This window comes from Struthio camelus, chromosome 4, assembly GCF_040807025.1.
Source record: "Struthio camelus isolate bStrCam1 chromosome 4, bStrCam1.hap1, whole genome shotgun sequence".
Taxonomy (NCBI): domain Eukaryota; kingdom Metazoa; phylum Chordata; class Aves; order Struthioniformes; family Struthionidae; genus Struthio; species Struthio camelus.
In genome coordinates, this window is record NC_090945.1 from 5,997,731 (window position 1) to 6,023,499 (window position 25,769).

Genomic DNA, 25,769 nt, shown 5'->3' on the forward strand with positions numbered 1-25,769 from the left:
ACTTGACAGTACCATCACCCGGACTACAGTGTTGAGTTGTTTAAGAGACTCCAGCATGGAGAAAGTGCCACTTGAAATAGCTCGTGCTCATTTAATTCCCAGATGCCCAGGAAAAGAACGTTTAAGTAAATGCTCTCAACTGTCAAAGCATCCCTACCATAGGGATCAATCATCATTCAATTGCCCTGCAGTAAGAGAATGAGCAACTAGACCATCCACTGATCCAAAGAATAATTTAAACAGTAGGGACTCCTTAGCCCTCACTGATAATTGCTCTATGATTGCACAGCTGCAATTCCCCATACAAGCAAAATTACATGGGCCAGCTTCTTCATTCCCTTACCCCAGTCCAGTTCTTCCAAATCACTTCTGACTGCCTCGCAACTAAGTGACAGTTGGAGTCTAATGTGGCCTGAACACCAGCTACTGTTCTAACCAGCTCCTTTGTTATCACCGCAAGAAACCAGGGCTTTGAAAGGTACAAAAATTGAGGTTGTTTCCAAGCTTTGTTATATTACCTGTGTTGAAAGTGCTTGAATGTTGACCACCTCAGGATGGGAGAAGAACTGCTGATCGCTGACCTTCAAGGAAAACTGCCCTCTCCTACACAAGTCCCCAACAACCCAAAAACACAGGATAATATAAATGAATGAAGTGCTCTCACAGGACACAATAACGATAAAGCATTATATATTCAGTAAAAATGACTCACATAGTGACAAATGCTTTAGATTAAGTTTTTGCAGTTACATCTTTATAGTACCTTTTCTAAAGATTCACAGCATTCACAACGTGTAATAAATACTGTCATCTCCTTTAAAGTATGTAATAACATAACCTCATTTCCCTTTAACTAATGTTACCTGCATAGATTTGTCTATGATTTGTTCAAGATTAAGTGCTGATTCTAAATGTCAGCTAGTCTCTGCTAAAGAAAAATGTCACTTACCTGGCTTCAACACACAAGTTCCTACTCTTTAGCATCTTTGCTTCCTATTTACCTTTTCCAAAAGGCCTTGAACATAAAGAAACCGTTTCTCAAGACAAGATCCTGATAGCTATTGTGATGATCAGATAGAAAAGAAAAAAGTGTGATACAAAACCACATGCTGCTGCCTTAAATCTAGTGAGCATTAGCTAATCCTTGGCATCAGAAGGACACTCTGAAAGTCTTATTGAAAATAATGGGTCAAAGCACACACAAATTTATACAAGCAGAAATCTAGAACAACTCCACTGATTTCAGTCTAGTCCCAAGGTTTTACGGAGATGTAAGGCAAGTGTGATATTTGGCAGTTTGACTGGCTCATTGCCTGGCAGCCAGGGGAAATCTGCTTCCTTGCAATAGGCTTGCAGGGTGAGCACTGCCAGGTGCTAATCACCTCTAATGGTCCCAGGACCCTAACAGAGCGCATGTTGCAGGCAAAGTAGCAGTTTATGCTGCAGAGCACAGTGGTGACATCATTTAAGTGTTTTCGTGACAGTATCAAGAAATTGTCAGAAGAGCCAGCACAATACACCAGTACTTATCACCCAAATAAGAGTATCCTAAAGACAATATAGACTCAAAGCACAACAGACTGGCAGCTGGATCAGAGTGAAATCTTATTCCATATATAGAAAAGTTTTGCATCATCCTTTATACTATGGCACAGTACCTCTGAAATACAGCGATAATATTTTTAGTAGGGGTGAAATGCTCACCTCACTGTAAGAATGTTTCCAAAGAACAAGAGAATACCTGTTCTCAAGATATGCCCATTTTCTTAAGGCAAGAGTTTAGAAAGAAGTATCACCAGTCACCTGGATTTCTCTTTGCTGTGCACAAAGCGGACTCTCTTCTCCTTCACATCCTTGCAGCTGAAGTGGTCGCCTTTGCTCAGCTGCACCTCTTGTCCATTTGCCACCATCACCAGCTTGCCATTGGAGGGAGCACTGTTGACATGGAACAAGTGCTGTCCAGTGTCACCATCCAGGTCACGTACACCCAGTAAGGAGAGGTCTAGGGGCTTTACCCCACCAATCCCTACTGTCAGGGTATTGTTCCCATGGAAACTCAAGGGATGCTTGCCAGCTAAAAAGAAAGAGAAGGGAGAAGTATTACTGAATAAATGTTCCTCATTTCACAGCCATGGGCTGTATTAGCATCTTGACCGACTTTAAAATGTCACTGCCTGTCACTACCATCTGTTTGATGACATAGTGACAAATCTTTTTCGTCTCCTGCTCATCACTGACCTGGGTGGACAACCACCATCTCAAGAAGAAAGGCAGACAAACCCAGTCTCCATCAGGACTTTGAGGGACCTGGGCAACTCACTTCCCATCTGCAGTTCCCACCGCCAAAAGTAAAAAACAACATACACCGACCCACCCTGCAGATGGACTAATAAATGTCCATGTACTAATAGGAACACATAAAAGTTAAGTATTACAGCTGACTCAGTAATGCATTTGCCCCAGGACATTTTTACTGTTGCTTTGTATTGACAATAAGGGAAAATATGATGATGTGATTGAAAAGACTTGCTCCCCCCCCCCCAAAACATAACCAGGTAATTTCACTTACAGATCCATGTACGTGCACATTTTACACAATAAAAAAGTTGCAATAAAATAGCTGCCAGCTCTTAGTGACCAATACAACTCTGTGCAAAACTGAGTTCCAAAAATACCACTGAACAAACAGTTATCTCTGATCCTAAAATGTGCTGGAAGCCTGCCAGCTCAGTTGCCTTATCATCAGACACTCACCTTCACACTCTCTGGTCCACACGTTTTCATAGAAACCCTGGCCACAGGCAGAAACACAAATCTTGTTCCTCAGGAAGGTAGTGCTGTCACAGAGGTGGCACAGGCTGTCACTGACACACTCCAAGCATCCATGAGGACAAGCTGAATTGGATGGAAAACACAATCCCAATGAGATCCTGAAAACAATGTAGCCACTGATGTGCAGAGCTGTCCCCGGGGTCATGACAGAAACACCGCTCCTATTAGTGTCTTACCTACATGACAAAAATCATCAAAGAGAAGGGCCAAATAGTTTTGATCAAAGAGCTTTTGAGAAGTTCCTTCCTCGTTTGATCAGTACTTTCCATGTACTACAGAGAAACTGAAACAATCTTCCAAATGGAAGAAGCATATTTAAGTTCTACTAATTTAAAAAAAACTCTCCAAAAACATATGATAGCCCCAAACAGCTTGTTAATTCACAAATATAACTGAAACCTTTCAAACAGTGTGCTTCTATTACTGGTTATCCACGGTTAGCCATCTATACTGAATCTCATTCCTCCTGAATTAGGCATGTCTGAATACAGATGCAGCCTGTTCTTTAATTCTCAAGTTGACTGCATCACCTTGACAATGAGTCTAACACAGTATCAAAAGTGCTTCCTCTTTACCCAAACTTCACAGAGAGAGAAAGGCAGCATACAGAACACAGACTACAACCTCCATCCCTCTCCACCATGTCACTCCCACTTTGCTTACCTCTGCATTTTCGCCGTGCATTATCAGCATAATATCGCTTCCCACATTCACGAACACAATGAGTGTCCAAGAGGAAAAACGGGGCTTCACAAAGGCTGCACTCATCTGGTTGGCGACACTGAAGGCAGTGTTCATCACACCCTAAAAGTCATTTACAAAGAGTTCAGCACACCACCACCTCCTACTGCTTCCTGCACCATGCTGTTACCCCGCTAGGAACCGGAGCTCTGCTGCATGTGCGTGCTGGCAGGCAGCAAGAAATCTGAAGTGAGAGTGTGCCTTCTGAATGAAAGATACGCACAAATTGGAGACAAGCAGGGAAACATGTTGGTAACAGTGATTAGAAGCAACGCTTGAGAAGAACTCACTCTGGCACGCGTCTGATTCCTTGTAGAAAGCTAAGGGGCACTGTTCTATGCAAGCTCCTTCATGGAGAACGTAGCCATCCATGCACTGCAGGCAGTCGGTCCTCTGGGGGCCTTTACAAGCATTACAGCTCCAGTCACACTCTGGAAGAAAATAAGTTAATGTAGGGTAGCCCTCTCCAGGGTGCACAGCTCACCCTGTACAAATGTCTAGCATGATGGGACCTATGACCCATGGAAATATAAGCCCAAACAGCAAAGTAAGAACTGTTTAAGAGGTACTAAAAAAAGGAAAGCATCATTTGTACTGAGAGACTTCTTACAATATAAGATACATCCTTTTTTTCCACGTCTTGGACTTAACATGCCTTATGTCAGATTCAAGCAGGCTCAGCTCTTGTTCAGCATGCAGACCCACATAACATTAGTGCAGCTCTGAAGCCCATAAAGCCTGATTTTACTCTGGAAGCGCCAATGCTCCTCCTCTGCCAAGACTGAGTTTGTTACTCATTAGTAATTATCCAGCCCACTTCATCAATCTCATCCCTTTCAAATGCAGCGCCTTCCAGGATCCCAAATGCTTTTTGAATGAAGAATGAAAGAACAGAATGAAATCACGGTCCCCTGCCATCCAGATGCTCCTCTGAGAAGTCCACAGGCCAGAAACATACCAGATGCTGCTGGGATCACATCTGCCTTCAGATGCCCTTGCACTATTCCCCCTCAGTCTTCAGCAGAGTCCCACTGTGCACATGTGTCCGAGGACTACTCATGTTGCCAGTGCTACTGTTTGTAGTTTGGTGGCGCTTACAGGGCCTGAATCAGCAATTAGTAACACAAAAACTTGTCTGATGAGACAGACAAATGGGCAAGGAGAAGAGAGGGTGAACCACTCAAGAGAGGTGAGCTGAGCTATTCTGGACCATGCAGCACGTCCAAGGCAAAGCCAGGATAGGAGCCCTGCCACATTCTAGCACCCTAAATGCTAGACCGTGTCCCCTCTCCAAAGTTCTGCGATGTTAAGTTAGGTTTGGGTATTGAGAGAGCTAGGTAGAAATGAACACTGAACAACAAGTCACTTGTATTAAATCCTTGGTGGTGGTATTCTGCAGTAAAGTCACATTATCCTCACTTATTTCCATTACGGAACGCTCTCCTTGGGAGTTGTGGAAATCTTTCAAGTCACGTGTCTTTTAAATCACTCCCACATGCTGTTGCTGCAGTCAGCCAGTGATGCAGTATTTAATAAGTCAGAGAGAAGCAGGTAAGTACAAAAGGCCCTACACGTACTGTAAAAAAAGAGCCTGGTAAGCTCGCTCGTTATTCAGCTGACCCATGACTAAATGAATTGCACGACCTGGCCCTTGAAAAGTTTGTTGTCTCACTTACTAAATCATTTACAAGAGAAGGATTTGCAATAATCTTGTTTTTCACTGAAAGACTGAAGTATGTGACAGCAGACTGCTGAAAAAGAGGAAAACTGTAAAAACCTCACAAGTGGTCTGTTACTAAACAACTGCCCCCTTCACACATGCTTTTTATAGCAGGCCACTTGTACAGATCATGCTGCAATATAACAGATAATTAGCCAAGCTAGTCGTCATTATTATTTTCTTCTTTAAGCCAGCAATGTAGTTTTCACCTCTGCACGTCTTGGTGGAAAAATCAAGATAATATTGCTGAGCACAGTTTTCGTACTGGCATTCTCCAAACAGCAGGACCTTAGCTGGATCTCTGCAAGATGTACAACCTGTGGCTGACTCACAGCTCAGGCACTGGCTGTTGCAAGCTGTGGAAAGACAAAGAAAATAACTGTAATTATTGATGTACCAGCCAACTGTACAAGTACAAATTATTTTATCCTGTAGTTTCTCCATTCCAGGTCCTCTCTGAGACACCTGTGGAGACTTCAGTTTCTGCTTCTTTCATGCCTCCTGACAACTTCCAAAATGCTAACTCCATATGCAGTCAGTATCTTTGCCCAAGCCCAATTCTGTACTCATGATAAACCAGGCAAGTTCTGAAGACCCAACCCCAAGCGTTTAAACTAAAGAATAAAGCTTAGCTGACCATTTTTAATGAAAAAACAAAACAAAACAAAACCTCTCACAGGATTTAACACAACTACAGCGCAGGTATTAAATAGAGAGAAGCTATTGAGGAAATTCATTTCCATTAGTTATACGCTATTTGTGGAAAATCATTTCCCTTTGCTTTTAATTCAAGGTTGAGTTTTACAACCACAAACCTCAAAATACAGAAACAGCTGAAAATACCTACATTGCTCTTGTTGAAACCCAATCCAGTGTGCTCTTCAAAATCATTATTTGCTTTATGTCATCTAAAGAATGTCACAGAAGGTCTGTATTTTGTTGAGGGACAAGTGAATTTCTAATAAGATGTTTACTTAAAGAATCCAGAAACCGCTCTAGTGCCAATCCCAGTTCACCTAACTTCAGAATATTACATGGAATAATTGCTATTTGCAAAGTGCTATGAAAAGTCAACTATTAAAAGTATGGCAAAACACACCGCATGAAGTGAAAATACACAGAAATCAACTTACCCAAAGAAGCATTCCTGAACAGTAAGCAAAAACTACATTTGAAAGCAATCAAGTCTGTTTATCAGTATGGATATCAGCATGATGTTATCAGCATGACTCTATATCCACATTTTTAAATCCAAGAAAAGCTTGTTAAGCTTTGCACTGTTCCTCAGCCAGTATGTCAATGAGCTTACAAATATCTCAGAGAGCATATAAATGCACTCATCGTCTCTCTGAAATCCATTTCAAACCTGAGTTCCTCAAAAGCGCAATGTGACCCAAATAAACTTTGGAGAGAGACCAGATTTCTCAGTCTAACAGCCAACTGCTGATTAAACAATTTTCATTAACTCTAAGTGGTAGTTTTCAGCAGCCTGGGCCAGTTTATAACTACATGGCTTATCAGCAGTACTTCGCTTGAAAAGGTACAAGCGACACTTGGAATGACAAAAATCCAGTGCACCAACACACTTTGCCTTGAGCCTCCTGCCACAAGGATTACATACACTTCTTAAACAGTCATTTGCCAACTAGGAGATTAGAAATGTCTCCTTGTAGTGAGTTTGCTTGCACAAATCTATTTGCGTTTGAGCTACTAAACCAAATTCAGGAAGGGCGCAGTTCCCCGGAACATTCCACTTCTACCTAGATGTCCTGAGCAGGGCTATCAGTGGGGAAGTTTTCATTACAAAAGGGCGTTTTCATTAGGAAGGGAGCTCTTTTTGTAAGAGTGATAAGAGAATCCATACGGCAGGAAGAAACAGTGAACATCTTGTAAAGCTGGTATGAAACTAGGCAGGACAGAGAGAATTCTGTGATTCTATTTTTTTATTCCTTTTTTTACTACTTTCCTTTTTTTTTTAATTACTAAATAGCCTTTTTTCTGCCAACTGAAGAATAGTACAAACTCTTCCAGCTGTTTCCTTGAACTTATGCAAGGTGTCTCCATTTCTGCTGATAGGATCTAGATAGCGTGAATAGGATGACACTGATCACAGAATCACCTACTCTCAGTGCAGTCCACGGAGTTATTCTATCACAAATCAGGATAATTTAAATTAGTGTAACACAGTACTTAACAAATCTGAGTGCTCAGGTTCAGAGCAAGCAAACCACTTAAGCACTCATTTATTTTTAGGGGCGCGTATTATAGTGGGTCAATTCAAGCAGGCGTTTGAGTATTTTTTATGTCATTGGGCGATAAAAGTTGGCATTTCAGAACATCAAGTCCAATAATTATGTGAGGAATAACTCAACTGATGTCAAGGCCAGAGTAAACATAGAATAATAAAGGTAAAGAAACACCTGGGAGATTCACAAGGTATGACAGCAGGAGTAGGAGAAAGCATTATCGGACTTAACATCAGATCAATTGCATCAGATCATCAGACAGTAAAAACATCACAGCTTAACTACGTCAGCCAGGGATGCGTCTGCAAAGTTCTACCTAGTTTCTATTGGAGTTTTCACCACTGGGAAAATTTGCCCTAAATGCTGAGGTCTTAATAGAGCTAACCCTTGAGTGATCTTCCACAGCAGGTACTGGCAGGTACCAGTGAGGAGAAGGGTTGCTCAGTAAGAATTGATCAAGACTGGTCTAAACATGTCAAGTTTTCACAAAGTCTGGAGTCCACCAGTTCTTTTGGCCGCTGCTCTATGTACTGCCTAGACAAGGAAGTCTACGCAAGCTCTCTAGCAGATTTTTACCATGAAACCCAAGGCCTCCTGTCTCTGAAGTTGATAACAAAGCTGCAACTGTGTTCCAATCTAAAGCGTTCTGCAGGCTCTGTGTCTCAGGCAGCTAATCACTTCTGCCAACTCACTCTGAATTTTCAGGCACCTGAAGTCTTCTCCTGGCAATAGGAACAGTAGTGAAGGAGCAAGAAAACACATGTTGGTGATTACATCGCGGAAAGGAGAGATGGCTTGGAGAAAGACACTCACGTTTGCAGGTCTGGCTCTCGTCCCTGTAGTACCCTGGGGAACAGACGGGAACGCACATGCTGGTGTGGGACAGAACCAGGCTGCTGTTGCAGGAAGAGCAGGAAAAAGGGCCCCTGCCGCTGCAGGTTTTGCATGAGGGGTGACATCCTGCAGAGACAGCAAGAGTAAATGTTTCTGTTAAGGAAAAGCAGATCTTTAAGCAAGTTTCACAAGGTCCAGCGTAAGCCCTCTCAGAGACTGAGTATGGCAATACTAAGTATCCAAAGCTCCCACTGATGTCCAAGACAGCTGCTGGTGCTCAGAACTCAGGAGCAGCCTTACAGTCATTTTCAGCCCTTTGGGGACTCTCCTTTATATTAGAGGCCCTTTATGCCACTTAGTGAACTCAGCGCCACAACACCCTACCGGAAACACAACTGCCCCCTCCCAGTATGTCACAGAGCACTTAAATGAGTTTATCCATGCCTTGTGCACCATGAGCACTAGCTCTCTCCCTCTCCTCTCTCCTTCCTCTCTCTTCTTACTCATTCCTCTTCTCTTCAATCTTCCCTTCCCTTTAAGAACACAACAATAACCCTACTGGATCAGACCAAGACCTGTTTACCAGAGAACAGTAGGAACAAGGCAATCACATATCAGTACCTCCTCTCGACTACTTTCAGGCCAGTTCATCCTGAACCTGATGTGTTTTGTCTATTTAGAATCCCTCCCCACAGGAACTGACAAGTGCTTTTCTAACCTCTACACACATCCCAGAAGACTTACGTCCATCGCTTCAGCAGGAGTTGCGCAAGTACTACCTATTGCAAGAAGTAGCACTGAAAGACAGTGAACCGTCAATCTCTATGCGCGCCTCTCCCCATTTCACTCATGATTTTGTAGGCCCCCATCACATCCTCCCCACCAAGTCATCTCTTTTCCAGGTTGAAGAGCTGTAGTCTGCTCGGCTGTTCACTGTCCAGAAGCCATCGATTACCTTCACTCATATTTGCTGCCCTTCCCAGAAGCTTGTCCAGTTCTACTGCTTCCCATTTGAGAGGAGCAGAACTGCTCACAGCAGCAGAAGGAACACCTTCAGTCAGCAGCAGAAGGAACTCTTCTATTTCTCTGTTCCTTTTGTACTAACTCCTAACATTTGATTTGCTTTTTCAATGTTGCTGGACACTGCGGTGACATTTTCGCAGACTGATCCATCGTTATCACTGCAAGGATGCCACCATTTTGTACGTGAAGCTGGAAGAGGTTAACCCTTTGTGCACTGTTACATCTACCTAAACTAAACTTCCACGTCTTGCTTTACTGTCCAGACACTCCAAGTCTTTCAAGATCCTTCTGCAACTCTTCATAGCTAGCAATCCCCCTGACTATCTTGAATAAGCAAGTACATTACCACCTTTTTCTTTCCCTGCATTTTTAAAGAGATTTTTATCTCACCCTTCTCTTTTCCGTTCTCCATTTCTTTTCAAACCTCACCCCTTCTTCTCCCAGTCCTTCTGCTTCCTAATGTGACTGAAGAGATTTGAAATCCTGCAGTGGATGGGGCCAATCTACCCTATTATCTTTCTTGAAAGGGGAAATACTTGTCTGAAATTATTTGCCTGTTCAAAGTCATGATGGGCCTTTACCTAAAGAATGATGCCATCATTATACCTATGAGGTGAAATTCATCATGAGTGAGAGCGGGTATAGAAATCAAGAGGAGTGACTGCACTACACTGTGCTGGAGATCTTAAAAGCTAGCACAAAATGCAATATGAGCTTTGACACAGTCTGAATAATGCAACACTTCTTTTAAATTAAATCTTTATACCAAAGGGAGGAAATGTTGTCCCTAGGCTCAGATTTTCAGGAAGGCAAAATACCTTGCTCAGGGGTCTTTCCCATTAAATGGCACAGGGAAAAACTCACACGTCTCTGAGACTTCATTTGCTAAAAACAGAAAATAAACACACAACTCCTGGAGCCCTTGACAGGAGCTTTGAAATGCTAACCTTTAATGGTTAGACAGGATTAGGTAATGCCACCTCCTGCAAAGGGAGCAGGTTTGACATCTACATCTTTAATGTGCAGAGTTCCTTGCCTTGATTTGCCTCTCTTAAAATAATCTGCAATACTCTCTGTTTGCCGTAAGATGCACTGGGCTTTAACATGTCTCTGTGGGCCACGTAACAAGGAAAGCAACCAACTTCCTTCTCAGAAGAGTCCCAAGAAACGTAAAACAGCACGAAGACTGAAATACATGACCATAAACAGGAACAAAAACAGCAGCAGACTCAGGGATAGGTGAAGGCCCAAAAAGCTGGAGAAGAGAATATACCGCCAATCTATCTTCACTTACACAGCCGGAACACTGCATCTACCAGCCATGCAGGCTGATGAAACTGTTTCGTTGTGTCAGAGACTGCTAGGAATGATTGCCTTTTGGACCATTATTGCAGCGAGGCAATGCTCAATAAGCATCAGTCAATCTGCAAGGAGATCCTAGTTAAGATGACACCCCACTTCAGGTTGCAGACTTCTGGAGAAGTTCCTAACATTAAGAGGTCTGTCTTTTAAGAGCAGAAGTTGTATGTCCCCTTGCAGTACATGTCCAGAAAGCATCGTCAAGCATCAGCATCTGAGAACTGTGCTGATAGCACACAAATTGGAGACTCAGTGATAGGCACCTGAAAAGTCTTTGTTTGAAACTATCCTTGATTGTGGTTATACAGCCCATCTCCTCCCAGGAGCAGCCTCAGGGCAGCCACTCCTACACACAACACAGAGCACTGTCACCCTACTTGTGCCAGCACATTTCAGAGATGGGACTTACCAGAGAGCTATCAAAAGTCACCTTCACTTCCTTCTCACAAGCACGCTGCTGTCTGGTACTCGTTACAGCTACTAATGGCATTGTAATAGTGGGCTAGGTCCCACTAGCCTCAGCGTGTGCTCAGGACAGTAGAGCAGTGTCGGCCTTAAAGAACGCACTGTCTAAAAACAGACTCGGGTGAGGGGCAGCACAGTGAGAGTGCTCCTAGCCATCCAGCAGAGATGTCAGCCAGGAAGGATACTTCCAGGTCCCAGTGTGGTGTCTGCCCACTGGACTAGGCTTCTCTTCTGAGGATCCACTCCATGGGACATCTCACAAGGATCTAGACAGACCCTGCCATCTTGCTGCTACGTGCGGCATCCATAAGGGCTACTCACTTTTGCAGGCACTGCTCTCCGCGTAGTACCCCACTGGACAGTCAGGAACACAGTGATCCCCCAGGAGCAAGTGACGGGTGTTCTGGCACTTCAGGCAGATGCTGCCAGTATCCCACAGGTTGGCCACACACTGACGGCACAAAGGATGGCAGTCTATGGAGGAAGCAGGAAATAATGGATACTGTGATCACAGATGGACAAAACAGAACTGCCATGGGGAAACACACCGCCAAGACCTCAAGGAATATATTAGGGGAGTAACTTTCAGAAGAGCCCCTTACTACTATTTGGTGTACAAGGGCTGAGATCAGGTGTAAAACACCGCACTCCCAGATGTTTGCAAGGGGAATGATCACAACTGACTGCATTCAAGGAGCTTTCCTTTCCTGTTGCCCTTATTCCCACCTTATGTTATTTTCCTCCTGAATATCGTGGTCTTTTCACTTTTCTAGTCTCAGCAAACACACAGCTTGAATATTCTCTGTCTCTCTCCTGCTCCACTCAAGCATCCCCCCTCCCCTCCCTCTTTAAACTAACTTGGGAAAGCTTTGTCAGAAGCCGGCTCCCAGCTCTCCATTTTCCCCAATCCTTTCTTGGATTTTAGGTGTGCCCACCTACAGGTTTATCTCTAACAGAACTATGCTACCAGCTACAGGCATTTGCTCCCCTCTGCTCCTACCCTTGAAAAATGAAGAATATAACCTGCATAACTATATCACCTTCTCCCACAGTTCATACCGTTCAGACTTTCCCACGCAAATGAGACATCCATATCCCTAAAAGGCCACAGCAAACCTCAAAGCCAAGCCAAAAGAGGCATTTAGAGCTGCATGAGAGCGCCTCAAAACCTTTTCCTTTTTTCTTTTTTCCCCAGCAGCATATAAACTTATGTCTCCCGACCTCTGCCTGAACTTGGGCGCTTCAAAAGGTTTTACAACAAGCCTTTTGTATGCACAACAGGGCAGTGTAAGGCAACCTGGAAGCCAAATTAATCCTCATTACGGTAATTCAGAAAATTATAAAGGAAACGACAACTGTCTTGAAAGAAATGTAATAATGAGGCTTGAGTCTAGTACCTGGCCTCCTGTCAGTTTTCTTCTGAAGGTTCAACTTTCTGTCTTTTGTCTCTCCTGAAAGCATTACCACAGATTGTCAGGCAATCTAATTTTACAAGCTGAAGACAGGGACACACAGGAGTCCCAGGGAATTCTGCATCCATACCTGCAAGAATGCAATAGCAGCTGGCATCTAACCCTAGTCTAAATGTTACACACAGACAAGTCTCACCAAACACTAGGGAAAAAGCACAAAAGGCAGCTCAGAAATAAATACAACACTGAGTATATACAGGATGTAAGGTCCTTAAAGCAGCTGTCTTCCTTCCCCTCCTGACTTTACAGAGTATGTAACCTATGCACTCTCTGCGCCCCTGCAACCTTGCAGATGGGAAATTAACAGCCAGAGGGGAGGTAAAGGTGAGCAAGAACAAAGACTAGCGATAAGATAGCCACCCTGTAAGTTCTCACTCCATCCCAGTCAGGACAGTGGCAATAAAAGCAAAGTGGCTCATGGGATGGTGCTCCTGCAGTCAGTGACAAACCTCGAAACCTCCTTACTCACAGTACCTGCAGCCTCACTGCAGCCAGAAAGAATCTTCTGCTCACATGCAGCCTCTCCATAGGGGACAAGAATGACAAAGACATCATCCAAAAGCCCCTGAACACCCTATGTAATTTGCATGTACAGGGCCGGAGGGAAAGTTTTATGCAGTCACGCTCAATTATTAAGTTACCATATTTCCAACTAGTCTCTCATGCTTCCACGTTCACCTGGCAATACATCTACTTACCGTGTTGTCAAAATAACGGTCTTGCAGGCTAAACTCTCACTGCAGCCACTGGCAGCAGAGAGTTTTGGCTAGATGCAATATGTAACCAAACTCATAACCAGTTCTTCAGTGACCAAGAAGAAGAGAGACTCATGTATGCTCAATATGTTCCATAAACAGAGCATAAAAATGAGAGAGAGAAAACGCTGGGGGCCCAAATAACCACAATCTACTGTAAATAACTGGATTCTCCCAAAACAATGTTGAAAAGGCTTAAGTATCTACAAAACCAGGTGCTGTCGCAGTACACTGTTCTCCTCTTTAAGGCCTCTATGTTTGCTCCTATATGTGGAAAGAGGTCTTTTTTTCATCTATTGTTTTATGAGAAATCAGTTCATGTCTCTCTTGTTCCTTTGAAAACCCGGAGATCAAAGATCACACAACACAAAAAAAACCCTGACACTTGTGGTGAATTCAAAGGACCTTGGGGAACTAGTGACAGAGGAAAGGAAGAAGGAAAGGACTTTGTATTGGAAAAGATTGTTTAAATTTTTCACAGCAGGCTCCCTTTGAAGTGAGGACAAACAGGAGCAGAGTATTTTCTTTGTGCTTCTGAATAATACCTCGCTGTCCATATGTTTTCCCGTTTCTGCCTTCTCCCTGTCAGTCCTCACTACAGCTCAGCTGGGATGCAATTCCATGTAGTTAGCTGCCTGCGTGCTTGGGCTTTCACTGGCCTCACATCCCATGTTTGCTGAAAGTCAGTGCGACAGGGTTATCCACTTTCTTTAGACTTCTTCCAGTATCCAAACCGGATTCCTCAGGGTAGGATGTTACCACGTTGCTCACAGTCCCAATGGTTCCCTATCCAACTTTTCAAGATTATTATGCTGTCTCCCACTATCTATACAAAACTTCTCCCTGCTACCTCCTCAGCCTGCTCTACGTTTCCTCTTTGTTAATTCAATCCCCTGTGCAAAATCTTATTTACCACTGATCTTCCTATAAAGCAAGTTATGTGATGGAAAATATGATATCATGGCTTCACAGATTTCAATTGCCAGAGCTCCTGCATCACCACACCCTCTTCAGCTTTCTCTTAGTATGCACTGAAAAAAAAAAAAAAGAAAATAGTGCCCTTCCTACATGGAAAGGTATCTATATACTGTTTCCTTGCCTGTAAACACAGAGAAGAGCTGTTTGGGGAGCCAAAATTGTCTTTGAAGTGTTTGTGAACGCTCATAAAGGAGACCAGAGGCATTTCTACCTCTCAGTTCCTCCATTAGCACAACAATCAACCACTTGTATTGTTTAAATACACCTCCCCTCTTAAAGGCTCTTTTGAAAAGTTTTCCCTGATTCAAGTTTCATGTTAGACTGACTAAGGTATGGCATGAGGATTACAACAGGGCACCACTTTAAAACCATGTAATTTACAGGCGTGTCAGAAAGCAAACATTCTGCAGCACCTTACAATAAATCCAGAACGAGAAATCAGTGCGGCTGATTCAGAAGGATGCCAAGGACTGACCAGGGTTTTTGGTTTGTGTTGTTTCTTTGAAGGGTTTTTTGCCTCTCTCTTAAAAGAGCTGAAAGGGAGTTTGTTACGTAAACTAGTGAGGTGAACTCCTGGTGAAGTGAAATCACGTTTGCAGGGAGCTGCCTGCCCCTTGCGAAAGGGGTGAGAGCTTCTCTAGGCAGAATAAGGTCCAGTTGGATGGTGCCTGGCACAAATGAGCTCAGATCAAAGTGGGGAAATGGTCTTCCATTTTCCTCATCCAGCAATTCAGCTGATAATTTCTGTAGGAGATTGCACATTAGTGACTAAGTGGAGCTAAGCCTCCCTCTTGCTCTGCTCAGAGTAACTCCAGCTCTTCGGGACAACATCAATGTCTCTCTAAGAGTGCGGCAACAGCCCATTAATTTTACAAGGAGTTGAGCGTAGTTCTTGTTGTCAGTGTTCCTTCTGCACTTTTAAGAGCAAGGCAGAAAGGCTTGTTATAGGCATCCTCCTAAGTGAGCTCTTCACGTTTGTCATTGAACATTTTTACAACTGCATGCAGCCTGAAAAGCAAGCATGGGCCTGAGCAGCTGAACTCAGGGATTAGGAGTTTGCTGGCAAGAAGGCGGCAATTCTGAGCTAAGATAAGAACCTGCAGGACACCTTATCAGTGGGCGTCCTGATTTTCACTTTGCGCTAGCTGCCCCTTCTCCCAGTTCTTTTATGTAGCCCTTTGTATCTGTTTACTCCTTAGCTGAGCACCCAGCGGAGCTCTGTCCGTGAACTCCCTGCTTCATCTGCTGCAAGATCCCTCTGCATTTTTCTCATTATCCTTCCATTGAGTCAGGAAAAGAGCAAGGAAGAAGCCTGAAGACGGCATATGACCTCTTCAAAACAGAAAAGTGAAGTCAGGGTTTTATTAGCAGGACAGCAATGTTAATGATGGTGCTACTTTCTAGATTGGTAAATGCCACATTTCCTGAAGCTAAAGTTGTCTCAGATGAACAGCTAAGAGAGGGACAGAGAAATCAAACAATCTTTATGAAGTGGGAAAACATAAAACATAGAAGACCTGAGACTCAGTGCAGGACAGCTAAAAACACAAACACATTCCTGGGCATACACTTTAGTTATAAAATAAAATTCATAAACTGAGCACCATCAAGAAGATTGGCACAAATTCGGCGTGCCCAAACGAGAGCTTGGAAAGTCACTGACCCTTTAAATTCTGATGCCATTTTATCATTCCTCTGCTTACACTTGAAATGCTTTTTTGATAAACTGCTAAAAACAAGACTTTTTTTCCCCCCCTATTAACAAGGTGAATGTTCCAATTCTCATTCAGGTAACATGTTCAATAAAAACATTCATTCACAGGCAACGGTTTTAAGTGACAGTTGGTTTTCTCCATCCTCTATGAAAGATTTTTCCCGTAGGTCTATAAAGTACGCCAGGTGGCTATAATGCGCAGCCGTTCCTATAAGTCTCAACACAGTTCTGCCTGGAGGATCAGGAATTGTCGATAGATGGGAAGATAATTGTAAAAAAAACCAAAACGATTGCTTTGGGAAGCAAAGGAAAAAGCTTTGCTGGATTCTGATGCAAATCATATATTATGCAAGTGTCAGGGGTTTCATTGTTTTGTTTTATGGGACAGCTGCCCTTTAACTGGTAATTAATAACTTGCCAAGGCAAATTTAGCATTTCAAGCAGTGCTGAATGAGGAGAATGAGTGAAATTTAACAGCCTGGATGTGGAGCTCTTTATCTGTAGCAGAACTAGCAACATTTATCATGTGCTTAAACATCACACACAAATTTGGCACAAGGAGCAACACACTTTAAACTGCAAATCCAGGACCAAAGTGAAATTTTTTTTAAAGGTAACAAATAACGATGTTCCTCTAAGAGGATCTTTAAAACTTCAGTTAGACAACGAAATATCAGTGCATCTATGTGCAAGAGCACATAGACATTAAGGGTCCACAAGTTACAAAGATCAAGCAAAAATTAACACTGGCCTCTCTAACACAGGAGTGACACAAATGAGTCACACAGCACAACTTAAGGTCAGAGCTGGGAGGAGGAAAGATGTCTCCTTATGCTCTTACTATGTTGTACCTACAAAGCCTTCCCTCCTGTTTTAAGGGCATATATCCAAACATTACCGACGCTCAATGACTCCAGCCACTGTGAACGAAGCCTTGAAAACCTGTTTCTACTTTGAGAAGAAGATTCTACAAACAGTGGCTGATGTTCATGGCCTACAGGGCTTTGAAATAAAGCTTGCTTAATTTGCAAGAAAAGGATGCATTACCAGACTGCAATTGCTTTGGGGTCCAGAAAGCCAGGCAAAGTCCTTTCCAGCTGATTCATCAATGTCAGCATAGAGAGTCTCCAGGTGAAACCACGCCCTCCAATATGCCTGAGTGACCCCACCGTTTCCAATTTTTAGTCCTCATTGCTGCCAGGCACCCTGATATCTACTCAGTCACCTGGGATTTGGGGAGTATGCTTACTGCCCCACTTACTACTCACCACATTTACAGGAAACAGCAGCCTAAAAGGGATAGTTAAAGCACATAACACAAAGGAAGCAGCGAAGAAAACCCTTCTCAGGAAAAATCCTTGCTTGTGATAAATGGTACTATTTTTTTTTTGAATAAAACTTGCAGCTGGAAGCCTGTATTTCCAGGGGCCTTTTCACAGGAAGCACAATGAAAAGTAACAGGAAAATAAGGTGGAGGAAATAAAATGCCTACAACTATGATGTTACAGGACATTAACGCACATTGTTATATCAGCTGAAATTTTACAAGGCAGAGACAGCTCGCGACACTGAAATGCTCAGTAATTTTCATACTGTGCTCACTAGTCTGTATAAAACAGCTTGATTCCCCAATCTGACTTTTTGTATACCTAAGGAGCTGTACCATACTTTTGGGACATTTTCCTACTCCTCAGATACCTCGTTCCCTCCTTTTCTTGTCTGTGCTGTAACCAGATAAAACGATACCTGCTGTTTAAAAAGAAGATGAAGAAACAGGTCATAAAAATAAATCTGCGGAGAGCAAAGAAATAAGCCTTTCATAAAAAAAAAAAATACACACAAACATATATGTAGACAAAAAGAAGTCTCTGTAAAGGGGAGTCATCTAGACTACCTTGAGAATGATTGCCCCTCAATGGATTTATTTATTATGTCTATTGCATTTTTTCCCTTTTCTTAGGATTATCCAATCTGGAACTATTCAGCCTGGCATAAGCCTCACAATCTGTATCTTTTCTTTGATAAAGAAAAAAAAGTGGTTTGATAAAGCTTAAAAATTGTTGGAGAGGTTCCCAGGATATGTTTATACATGTCTGCGTGACGGATGAAAAGTTATTTCTCTTTTAAACAGATAAATGCAATTAGTGACTTCTGATGATAGGCTTAAGTGCAGGCACAGAGCACTGACGGGGTGAAACTCCTGTGTATAAATCTTATTATCTCCCAAAAACACACAAGCAATCCTAGCTGTGCCAGCTTTTCTTTAGAGGTCTGTAAGCTGCTTCTCGTCACAAATGCTCCCTTAACTCACTTTGCTCTCTGCCAGACCTAAGCACCTTTCCTGGCCCTGGGTCCACCAAGCTTGGCTCTGCTCTCAGAAGGGACCCTGTTCCTGTCCGCGGCCCGGTAACACCACCTCAGACATTACAGATATCTGGGACTGCTCCTTCCTGCGGGGCAAGTTGGTGCCCTTCTACTTCAGTGCGATTGCAGGGAATGAGGAAAACAGGTGTCCTGCCTTCACAGAGCTCAGGGTGTTCTCGCATAGACTGGAATGCAGAGACAGGCTGTAAAGCTCAGACTAGAGCAAGACACAGTTAAGGATCTGTCCTGTTTTGGTGACCAGAGATCCAGCAGTGCACAACCAAAGGCAAGCACATCACCACTGAACAGAGCAGAGCTGTAGCCCATCCTATTCTTAAGAGCATGTTTGTTAGGGTATCATTAACCATATGAATGCTCCATTGATTCCCAGACGTACTTGTCTGTAGACGTGATCTCAAGCTTTCACCAAATCAAACAGCAGCAAGCCTGGCAAAAGATAGCCTTCTCTCCCACTCCCCCTTGCCTGCCCTACACAATTTGCAATTGGCTTCACACAGCTCTAATGAAGATACATAGGAAAACCACTGGCCTCTGCTGCTGTGCATACTATTTACACTGGAGAATTTCCTAATGGTATCTTCATCAGTGTGACTTATCTCCTCATAGCAAGCAATTTGATTTCTTCATGGTGTGCGCTGAAATACCTGGCCACTGCTGCAGAAAGATCGTCACTTTGTACGACCCATGCAATCTTTTGTCCTACTTACCCACACAATATCCCACCAGGTTGAGATACTGCTCTTCCTTGCAGCTAGTCCTGCACTTTCCACCGGCTAGAGTTGCATGGGGATGGCAGGTTACGCACTCAAAGTCAGTAGAGCCATGGCATGTCTTGCAGGATGGATGACAGGCTGGATAAGAAAACAAACACTCATTGTTATGCTCTCAGTATAGCCTACCTGTCACCCTCCTCAGAAACCCAGCCCCTCTAATAATTGTCTACTCCTACATGGACATCAAATGGTGTTGCTGGCAGAAGTGATTGGAGAGTTCTGATTTGGAAGGTTTTGACATCCTCCTTTTAAATAAACAAGATGCAGAAAGAGTTGAAAATTAAAAGCTTTGCATTTCTTCTCTGCATAAATCAAGGTATAGATCTATATAAAATATAGTTATCAGCCCTTTAATTCCTCCCTCTAGTGTATGTGTGCGCATACAGAGAGAGTGGGATGCAAAGGAGAGATAAATTAAACATCCTGGGATTATATGAAAATTATCATGGATATGAGCTTGATATTCACGAGTAGGGAGTCCAGGGGTGAATTCTGCACAAATCCCTCCCAAACTGAAACCATTATACCTAAATACCATGCCATCTCATTAGCCATTCTGTGACTGGCAGAAGCTCAACAAAAGGATTGCAGAGAAAGAGATTAAGATTGCTCAAAAACATTTCCCTCAGACTGTTTTTGTATCCTTCTACCTTTAAAGCCAGGTGCCTTATTTCCATGATTTCCACACTACAGAGCTGAGGTACTAGTGCTAGTGATCTGTAAAAAAAACTCTTAAAAACTCTTAAAAACTTCTGTGAATAAAAGCACACAACTTCCAAGTCTCCCACCTTAGGACTCCCCCCCTGCATACAGTTGCTCCCTCTCCACATGGAAGCTGGGGTCTCAAAGCTGCCACAACATAAAGCTCCAATGTTTAAGACCTAACACGTCAACTCCCACTACTGTCTCAGCTTCTCAGAAATTATGCCCGTGATTTCACTGTTCAGTAAAAGCAAAATGAAGAATCAGTTTTCTAGGTACACCTATATTAACTGAGCCTTGCTGTTCAAAAAATGCAGGAGATCTACGCTGGCAGCATACAGAAAGCCGCCACTTTCCTGACAGTGTAATTTGGTTCCCAAGACATTTACATAAGCCTGGGATCTGAAGCAGTATAATGCAGCATTCAGCAGTTACCTCAGCTCTTAGGTAACAGCACACAACCTCAGAATTGATGAATCTTTACAAAGGCTTGCCAAATGAGTATTTTTATAGAGTTTCTCCTCGGATGAATAGATTGAATAAATAGAATGAAGGACTTTAAAAGAGCTCCCTCTCTCTAAACTTGAGGCTTCCTGGAGAAGCAACCAATATAACTTCCGTATATTTCTCCTACCACCAGGACAGATGCACAGACACTTGATCCAATAAATCTATTAAAAAAAAAAAAGACAACCTCCAGCTGACCTTGACGGGACTGATCCGATTTCAAATGCCTGCCTTTCCTCACCCATTGTCCTTAGCAGCTAATAATGAATGGCACGTCCTAAATGCCAGTTCTCTGCAAGAGGCACATGGGATTGAATTGTTGCAGTCAGCAGTCGCAATCATCTGCTTAGATGAGATCAAACAGCCTGAATAAAGGCCACATGCTGCCTGATGGGCAAGGCTAAGAAACAAATAAGTAATGCTGTCCCCCTTCCTAATCAGGCATATCCACAGAGGTAATGTGTTTTCTCCTACATCTGCATAATCTCCTCCTCCTAAACCCAGTTCCTATAGTCAGCAGCAGATTAAAAATAAATCTAATTCATACGGACAATATGCTTATCTAGACTAATAAAATCAGTTCGTGCTTCAGTGCTATCCAGCATGATAAAGAGCTCTTCACCCACAACATACTGGCTAAGAACATCACCTAAGCCCACTGAAATAAAAATATTTTCAGGGAACCAATCCAGGGGAACAAAACTGATTATAATTTCTGATTCAGTGTGTATGCCTCTCTCTCCCATTAGGAGGAGATTCCATTTCCTGAAATTGGACTGTACTATTCTCCCCCGAAAATATTTAAATAGCCTCATATAATCTCACAGCATCTCTAATTACATTGAGAAGTGCATTACAAAATGGGCATGCAATGAAATCCATGGTTTAAGCTGCAGGTGCCTGCACTATGCACTCACAGTAGCAGTGATCTTCGTGGCTGAACAGCCCCTCTGGGCACTCAGAGAGGCATTGGCCTTCAAGCAGGACGTGGGAAGACAGACAAGCCGTACAGTCCTGGGAAGCGTTCCCTGTGCAACCTGCACAGGAGGAGTGGCACTCTGCAGGAAAGGGAAAAACAGAGAGAGCCAAATTGGTTTCTAGCTTCTCTCTGCTGTTTCTGTCCTAGAGTCCAGCTAGATTGCTTTCTCTCCTAAGAAAACAGAAAGGTATTTGCTTTATAGGATTCTCTGCTTGTGAAACGCAAAAAGGGCAGAAGGGCTAAGGCTGTAGAGCATACTTCTCGAAGATAAGGAGCAACCACAAATAGCTGCATATTTAATCTGTTTTTGCACCCATGCAATTCATTCCTGAATTTCTGAAACGGAAAGCTGAGATGCACAATGCAGTGTAATACCTATCTCCTGCCTAAATTTAAGAGCTCTGGGCTCCTGCCAGCTGACCAGGGTTTGAAATCATCTCTTGCTATCACCCTACAGTTACCCCAGCAAGGATTTTCTATCTAGCTCCACAGTAGGCTTAGGTCATCGTCCATCCTGGAGCAGTAACAGTGGCAGGCTCATCACCAGACTTCGCAGCTAACAAGCTGTTGAACCCTCATTAAAAGGACTATTTAGAAAAAAAAGGAGAGAGTGATAAAGGGCACAGAGTTGAAATGTTAGATTTCTTCACCCTGGCCTTTACTGCTCCTGATCCTAAAGCAAGATAGTTTAAATTAATAATCTGATGAAAGAACTATATAAATTGATTAGCTAAAAAAACCTCATATTTATTAGAGCAGTGACTAGAGCATTAGAAAAACACATACAGAAATATTTATGCGGATTCGTGAGAAATTCACAACCACGCACGCAAATCTTTCAAAACTAATGCTTTAACCTGCACATGAACATGTTTCTATTCTGAACAGATATCGCAGGCGTGGTATACATCTCTTACATTTTCAAAAAGGTGCATCTACACACCTTGCATGAATATTTTATGGGGGAAGCTCAAAGTTTGAAGTATTGAATCTTCATACCCTTTCGCAATAAATCAAATAACTATTCCAAATTAAGTCAGCGGTAAAAGCTGTATCCTCAACTTCAGTGAAAAGAAGGCTAAGCTGTTACTGTAGACTTGAACATAGTCACTTAGAAAAGTAACCAAATCCTTTACTTACAAACTACTGGAGAGCACATTTTCCTTCAAAAGTACTACCATCGGCCATTCCGAAAGTTACTCAGCTTAAACTTTCATGACTGTCACAAGGCAAATATAAGAGCTCAAAGCACATAAAAAGCACATGCAGTATGAGACCACCTCAAACATCTGAAGCCCAGCGTAGCCCTGTGCTGAAGGCTTTGAGCAACTGTTCACATCTCTACTCACGTCTGCAAACTCCTGTGCTATCCAGGTAGAACTGGGTTTGGCACTGAGAGAGGCAAAGGCCGTGTACAGCTCCTTCCACACGCTGGTCAGGCTGCAGTACATCCTCTGGCACCCTGCACTGCGTGCAATGAAAGGCCTCCGGGCCGACACAGGTGCGACAGGATGGGTGGCAACCTGTAAGAGATCAGTTAGAGTCACAGCTCTGAGAAGAGCTTTCTGAGACAGACGGACAAGGCAGAACAACTGTGCAAACTAGAGCATGTTCTCCTAAACATGAGAGAGAAGGGGAGGAAAACACTGGTGCAAGCCCTCTCTGTCATCCCACTTTTCAGTTATGAATTACTGCAGACAGTCCAACACTCAAACAGTTAGCAAAGAGCACATTATTACTTTGCAGCAATTCACATGCTAAAGAATCTGTTCCAAAACCAGACAGGGTGCTGTATTTTCTAAAATGGAACAGGGTTTTTACAATAATATTTTGCCATCTTTTCCTAAATAAAAAATAATGCTCTTTTCTTGACTAAATAGAGTAGCTAAACAAATAACGTAGGAAAAAACTTGCAGTTCTGTGCTGCAGGCATTCAATTTTCTTTTAACTTCTAGAACTGCAAAGGTGAACACAATCTCACTAGGATAGATGGCAAGAAATTACAGTCTGAAAGGGTTCATGGGTAGCACAAATTCACCTCCTGAATGTTCACGTTTTTCATTGCTGCAAAAGGACCTCAGCCTTAGCAAATTTACTGGGTAAGTGTAAAATGTTATTCACTGCTTAACTTGTGTCAAGAAAAATTTCCAAGTGCTACGAACGTACATTTATTTCAACAGCATACGGATAAAATATCCCCAAGATCACTAAATCCTGAGCAGGTGAAACCACAAAGCTCAAATAAAATTTTTTTTTTCAGAGTGGAAAACAATCAGTAGACAAACATGGGAATTACTCATTCCTTGACCAGTTCAGCACAGGATAAAGGACTAGAATCGTAGCTGGATGCTCCAAGCACAGCCCACCAACAGCCAATATAGATACACTGATTTACAGCAGCCAAAGAACTTATCCAAAGTACATGGCTTACCCTTGCAGACATTTTGATGCTGATAAAAACCCTCTCCACAGCCTTGCAGGCACTGGCCTTGACGCAATGCCAGAGGAAGGGAGCAGGAGGTACAGTGGGTGGCCAAAGGTCCCTCACAGGTGGAGCACAAATAATGACAAGCTGACAAAGAGAAAGAGCACACAGAACTGAAATACCCCATTTATTCTGCTTGCAGGTGGTGTTGCTGGCTACAATATCCTCCAGCCAACAATGAAAGCTCCCAGCTGGCATGATATTCAGCTATGTGAACTAATGAGAGCAGAAGCACACAAGTATTAATAACTAGTAATATAGTAGTAATAACTCCCACTCACACAGTGTTTTGAGTATATTTCTCAATATGTCTCAATATGCTTCATAAAGCAAAGAAGTTATTTAAAATAATCCATCACAAGTGAACCAAAGAAATCAAAAACTGAAATTTCTTTTCCCATCCTAAATTTTGCACTCTTGAAGTTCCCTCCCCGCAGGGACACATTAGGGGAAAAGAAGACAACATGCGGAGGGCGCCCTGAAGGCCATAAGAAAGATCATGCAAAGATGCCTATTACCTCTGCATCTTCCACTGCTGTCTGGGAAATATCCATCTGGGCACTCTGAAATGCATTTCCCATCATGTAACATCTTATCCGAAGCACAGCTTAGACATCTGGGTTGGTCTGAATAGCATGTTTCACAGGACTGGTCACAAGCTGCCAAAGAGGACAGCTCATTAACCAAATGCACTCGCTAGGCAGAAAACAGCAGAGCCATTAACCTGGTTATATACATAAAATAATGCAAACTACACCTCATTTCTACTTTGTCAGAAAGAGATCCTTAAATGTTCTTCTCCAGCACAAGTAACCTTTCACGCTTCCCTGCAATACGTAGTGACATTCACAGAGGCAGACGTGTGAGCGCCAACATGCGTTCACTAAGCTGTATCCCGTCTAGGACTCCGAGACAGTGCAGGTACCGGGAGTGGGTCTACACCAGCACTCCCTCCACACTGGCACAGGTGAGGCTGCCCAGGCATTTACAGCCCAACTACCTGTGGCAGCTTCGGAAGAGGAAGACTCTTACATATCCCACCAGTCTCCCGTACCCCTAATGGGGCATGCGGAGAAAAAGGTTTGCATCTCCACGTCTGGCCATCCATGGATCTACCATTAACAGCACTGACGATTTCCGTTTCTGAGTGCGAGAGTGTGAAAGTAACGTTACCAGTTGGACTGCTGAGGTATAACTATATCAACATCCTGAAACTCAACGCACAAGACTATCTACATGTAGCTTTTGCCTGTTGCTAGACTGAGTGACCTTTCAGGCTGAGACCAGACATCAGCTTTGTAGGGTACAAAAGTAGCATAGATGTCTGCACGCAGACCAGACATTAAAAACTCTTATTTTTCTTTCCTAATTAAAGTCTGTAACGATTGTCCAGTGAATCCAGAGACAGGTATCTATGTCCTAGGACATAGAGAGAGCCCCTCCAGTAAATGTAGTGTTTTTTTTCTGACCAGTGGCCTGTGAACAGGGAGCATCATTATGAACACTTTCTCATGTGAAAATCATGGCATAAATCTTTACAGATCTTTGTAAAACAGCATCAGTCCTTAGGACTGAAAGATAGCAGGAAAGTTGAGAGAGAGTTTATCATTCTTTCCCTTCTTCCTCTTCCTTCAAATCAACGTTTTGAGTGTGAAAATGCATCCAAAATCAACCATGATAATGTTTCCAGTCAGTTCCTGTGGTCTATATTCTCCCTGGCAGTCCCTTCTGAAGTTAAATTCCCTGTTATATGATGATCTGTTATATGAGAGAAGCAGTACGAAACCCTGGCTTCCTTA

The 25,769-nt window shown here is 43.0% G+C and overlaps 1 protein-coding gene across 2 annotated transcripts in view; it reads right to left on the minus strand.

Moving 5' to 3' along the window:
• The window catches only part of FRAS1 (Fraser extracellular matrix complex subunit 1), a 184,378-nt gene that overhangs the window by 62,702 nt on the left and 95,907 nt on the right, over window positions 1-25,769 (minus strand). For both annotated transcript variants that reach the window (XM_068941185.1, XM_068941184.1), the window contains 13 exons: window positions 24,489-24,629; window positions 23,917-24,057; window positions 22,835-23,008; window positions 21,424-21,564; window positions 19,232-19,375; window positions 11,542-11,694; window positions 8,353-8,499; window positions 5,503-5,649; window positions 3,864-4,004; window positions 3,496-3,636; window positions 2,755-2,895; window positions 1,804-2,074; window positions 519-603 (listed from right to left, as the gene is read on the minus strand). In XM_068941185.1, the coding sequence (XP_068797286.1) occupies window positions 519-603; window positions 1,804-2,074; window positions 2,755-2,895; window positions 3,496-3,636; window positions 3,864-4,004; window positions 5,503-5,649; window positions 8,353-8,499; window positions 11,542-11,694; window positions 19,232-19,375; window positions 21,424-21,564; window positions 22,835-23,008; window positions 23,917-24,057; window positions 24,489-24,629 (1,967 nt within the window). The remainder of the gene's footprint in view (window positions 1-518; window positions 604-1,803; window positions 2,075-2,754; window positions 2,896-3,495; window positions 3,637-3,863; window positions 4,005-5,502; window positions 5,650-8,352; window positions 8,500-11,541; window positions 11,695-19,231; window positions 19,376-21,423; window positions 21,565-22,834; window positions 23,009-23,916; window positions 24,058-24,488; window positions 24,630-25,769) is intronic.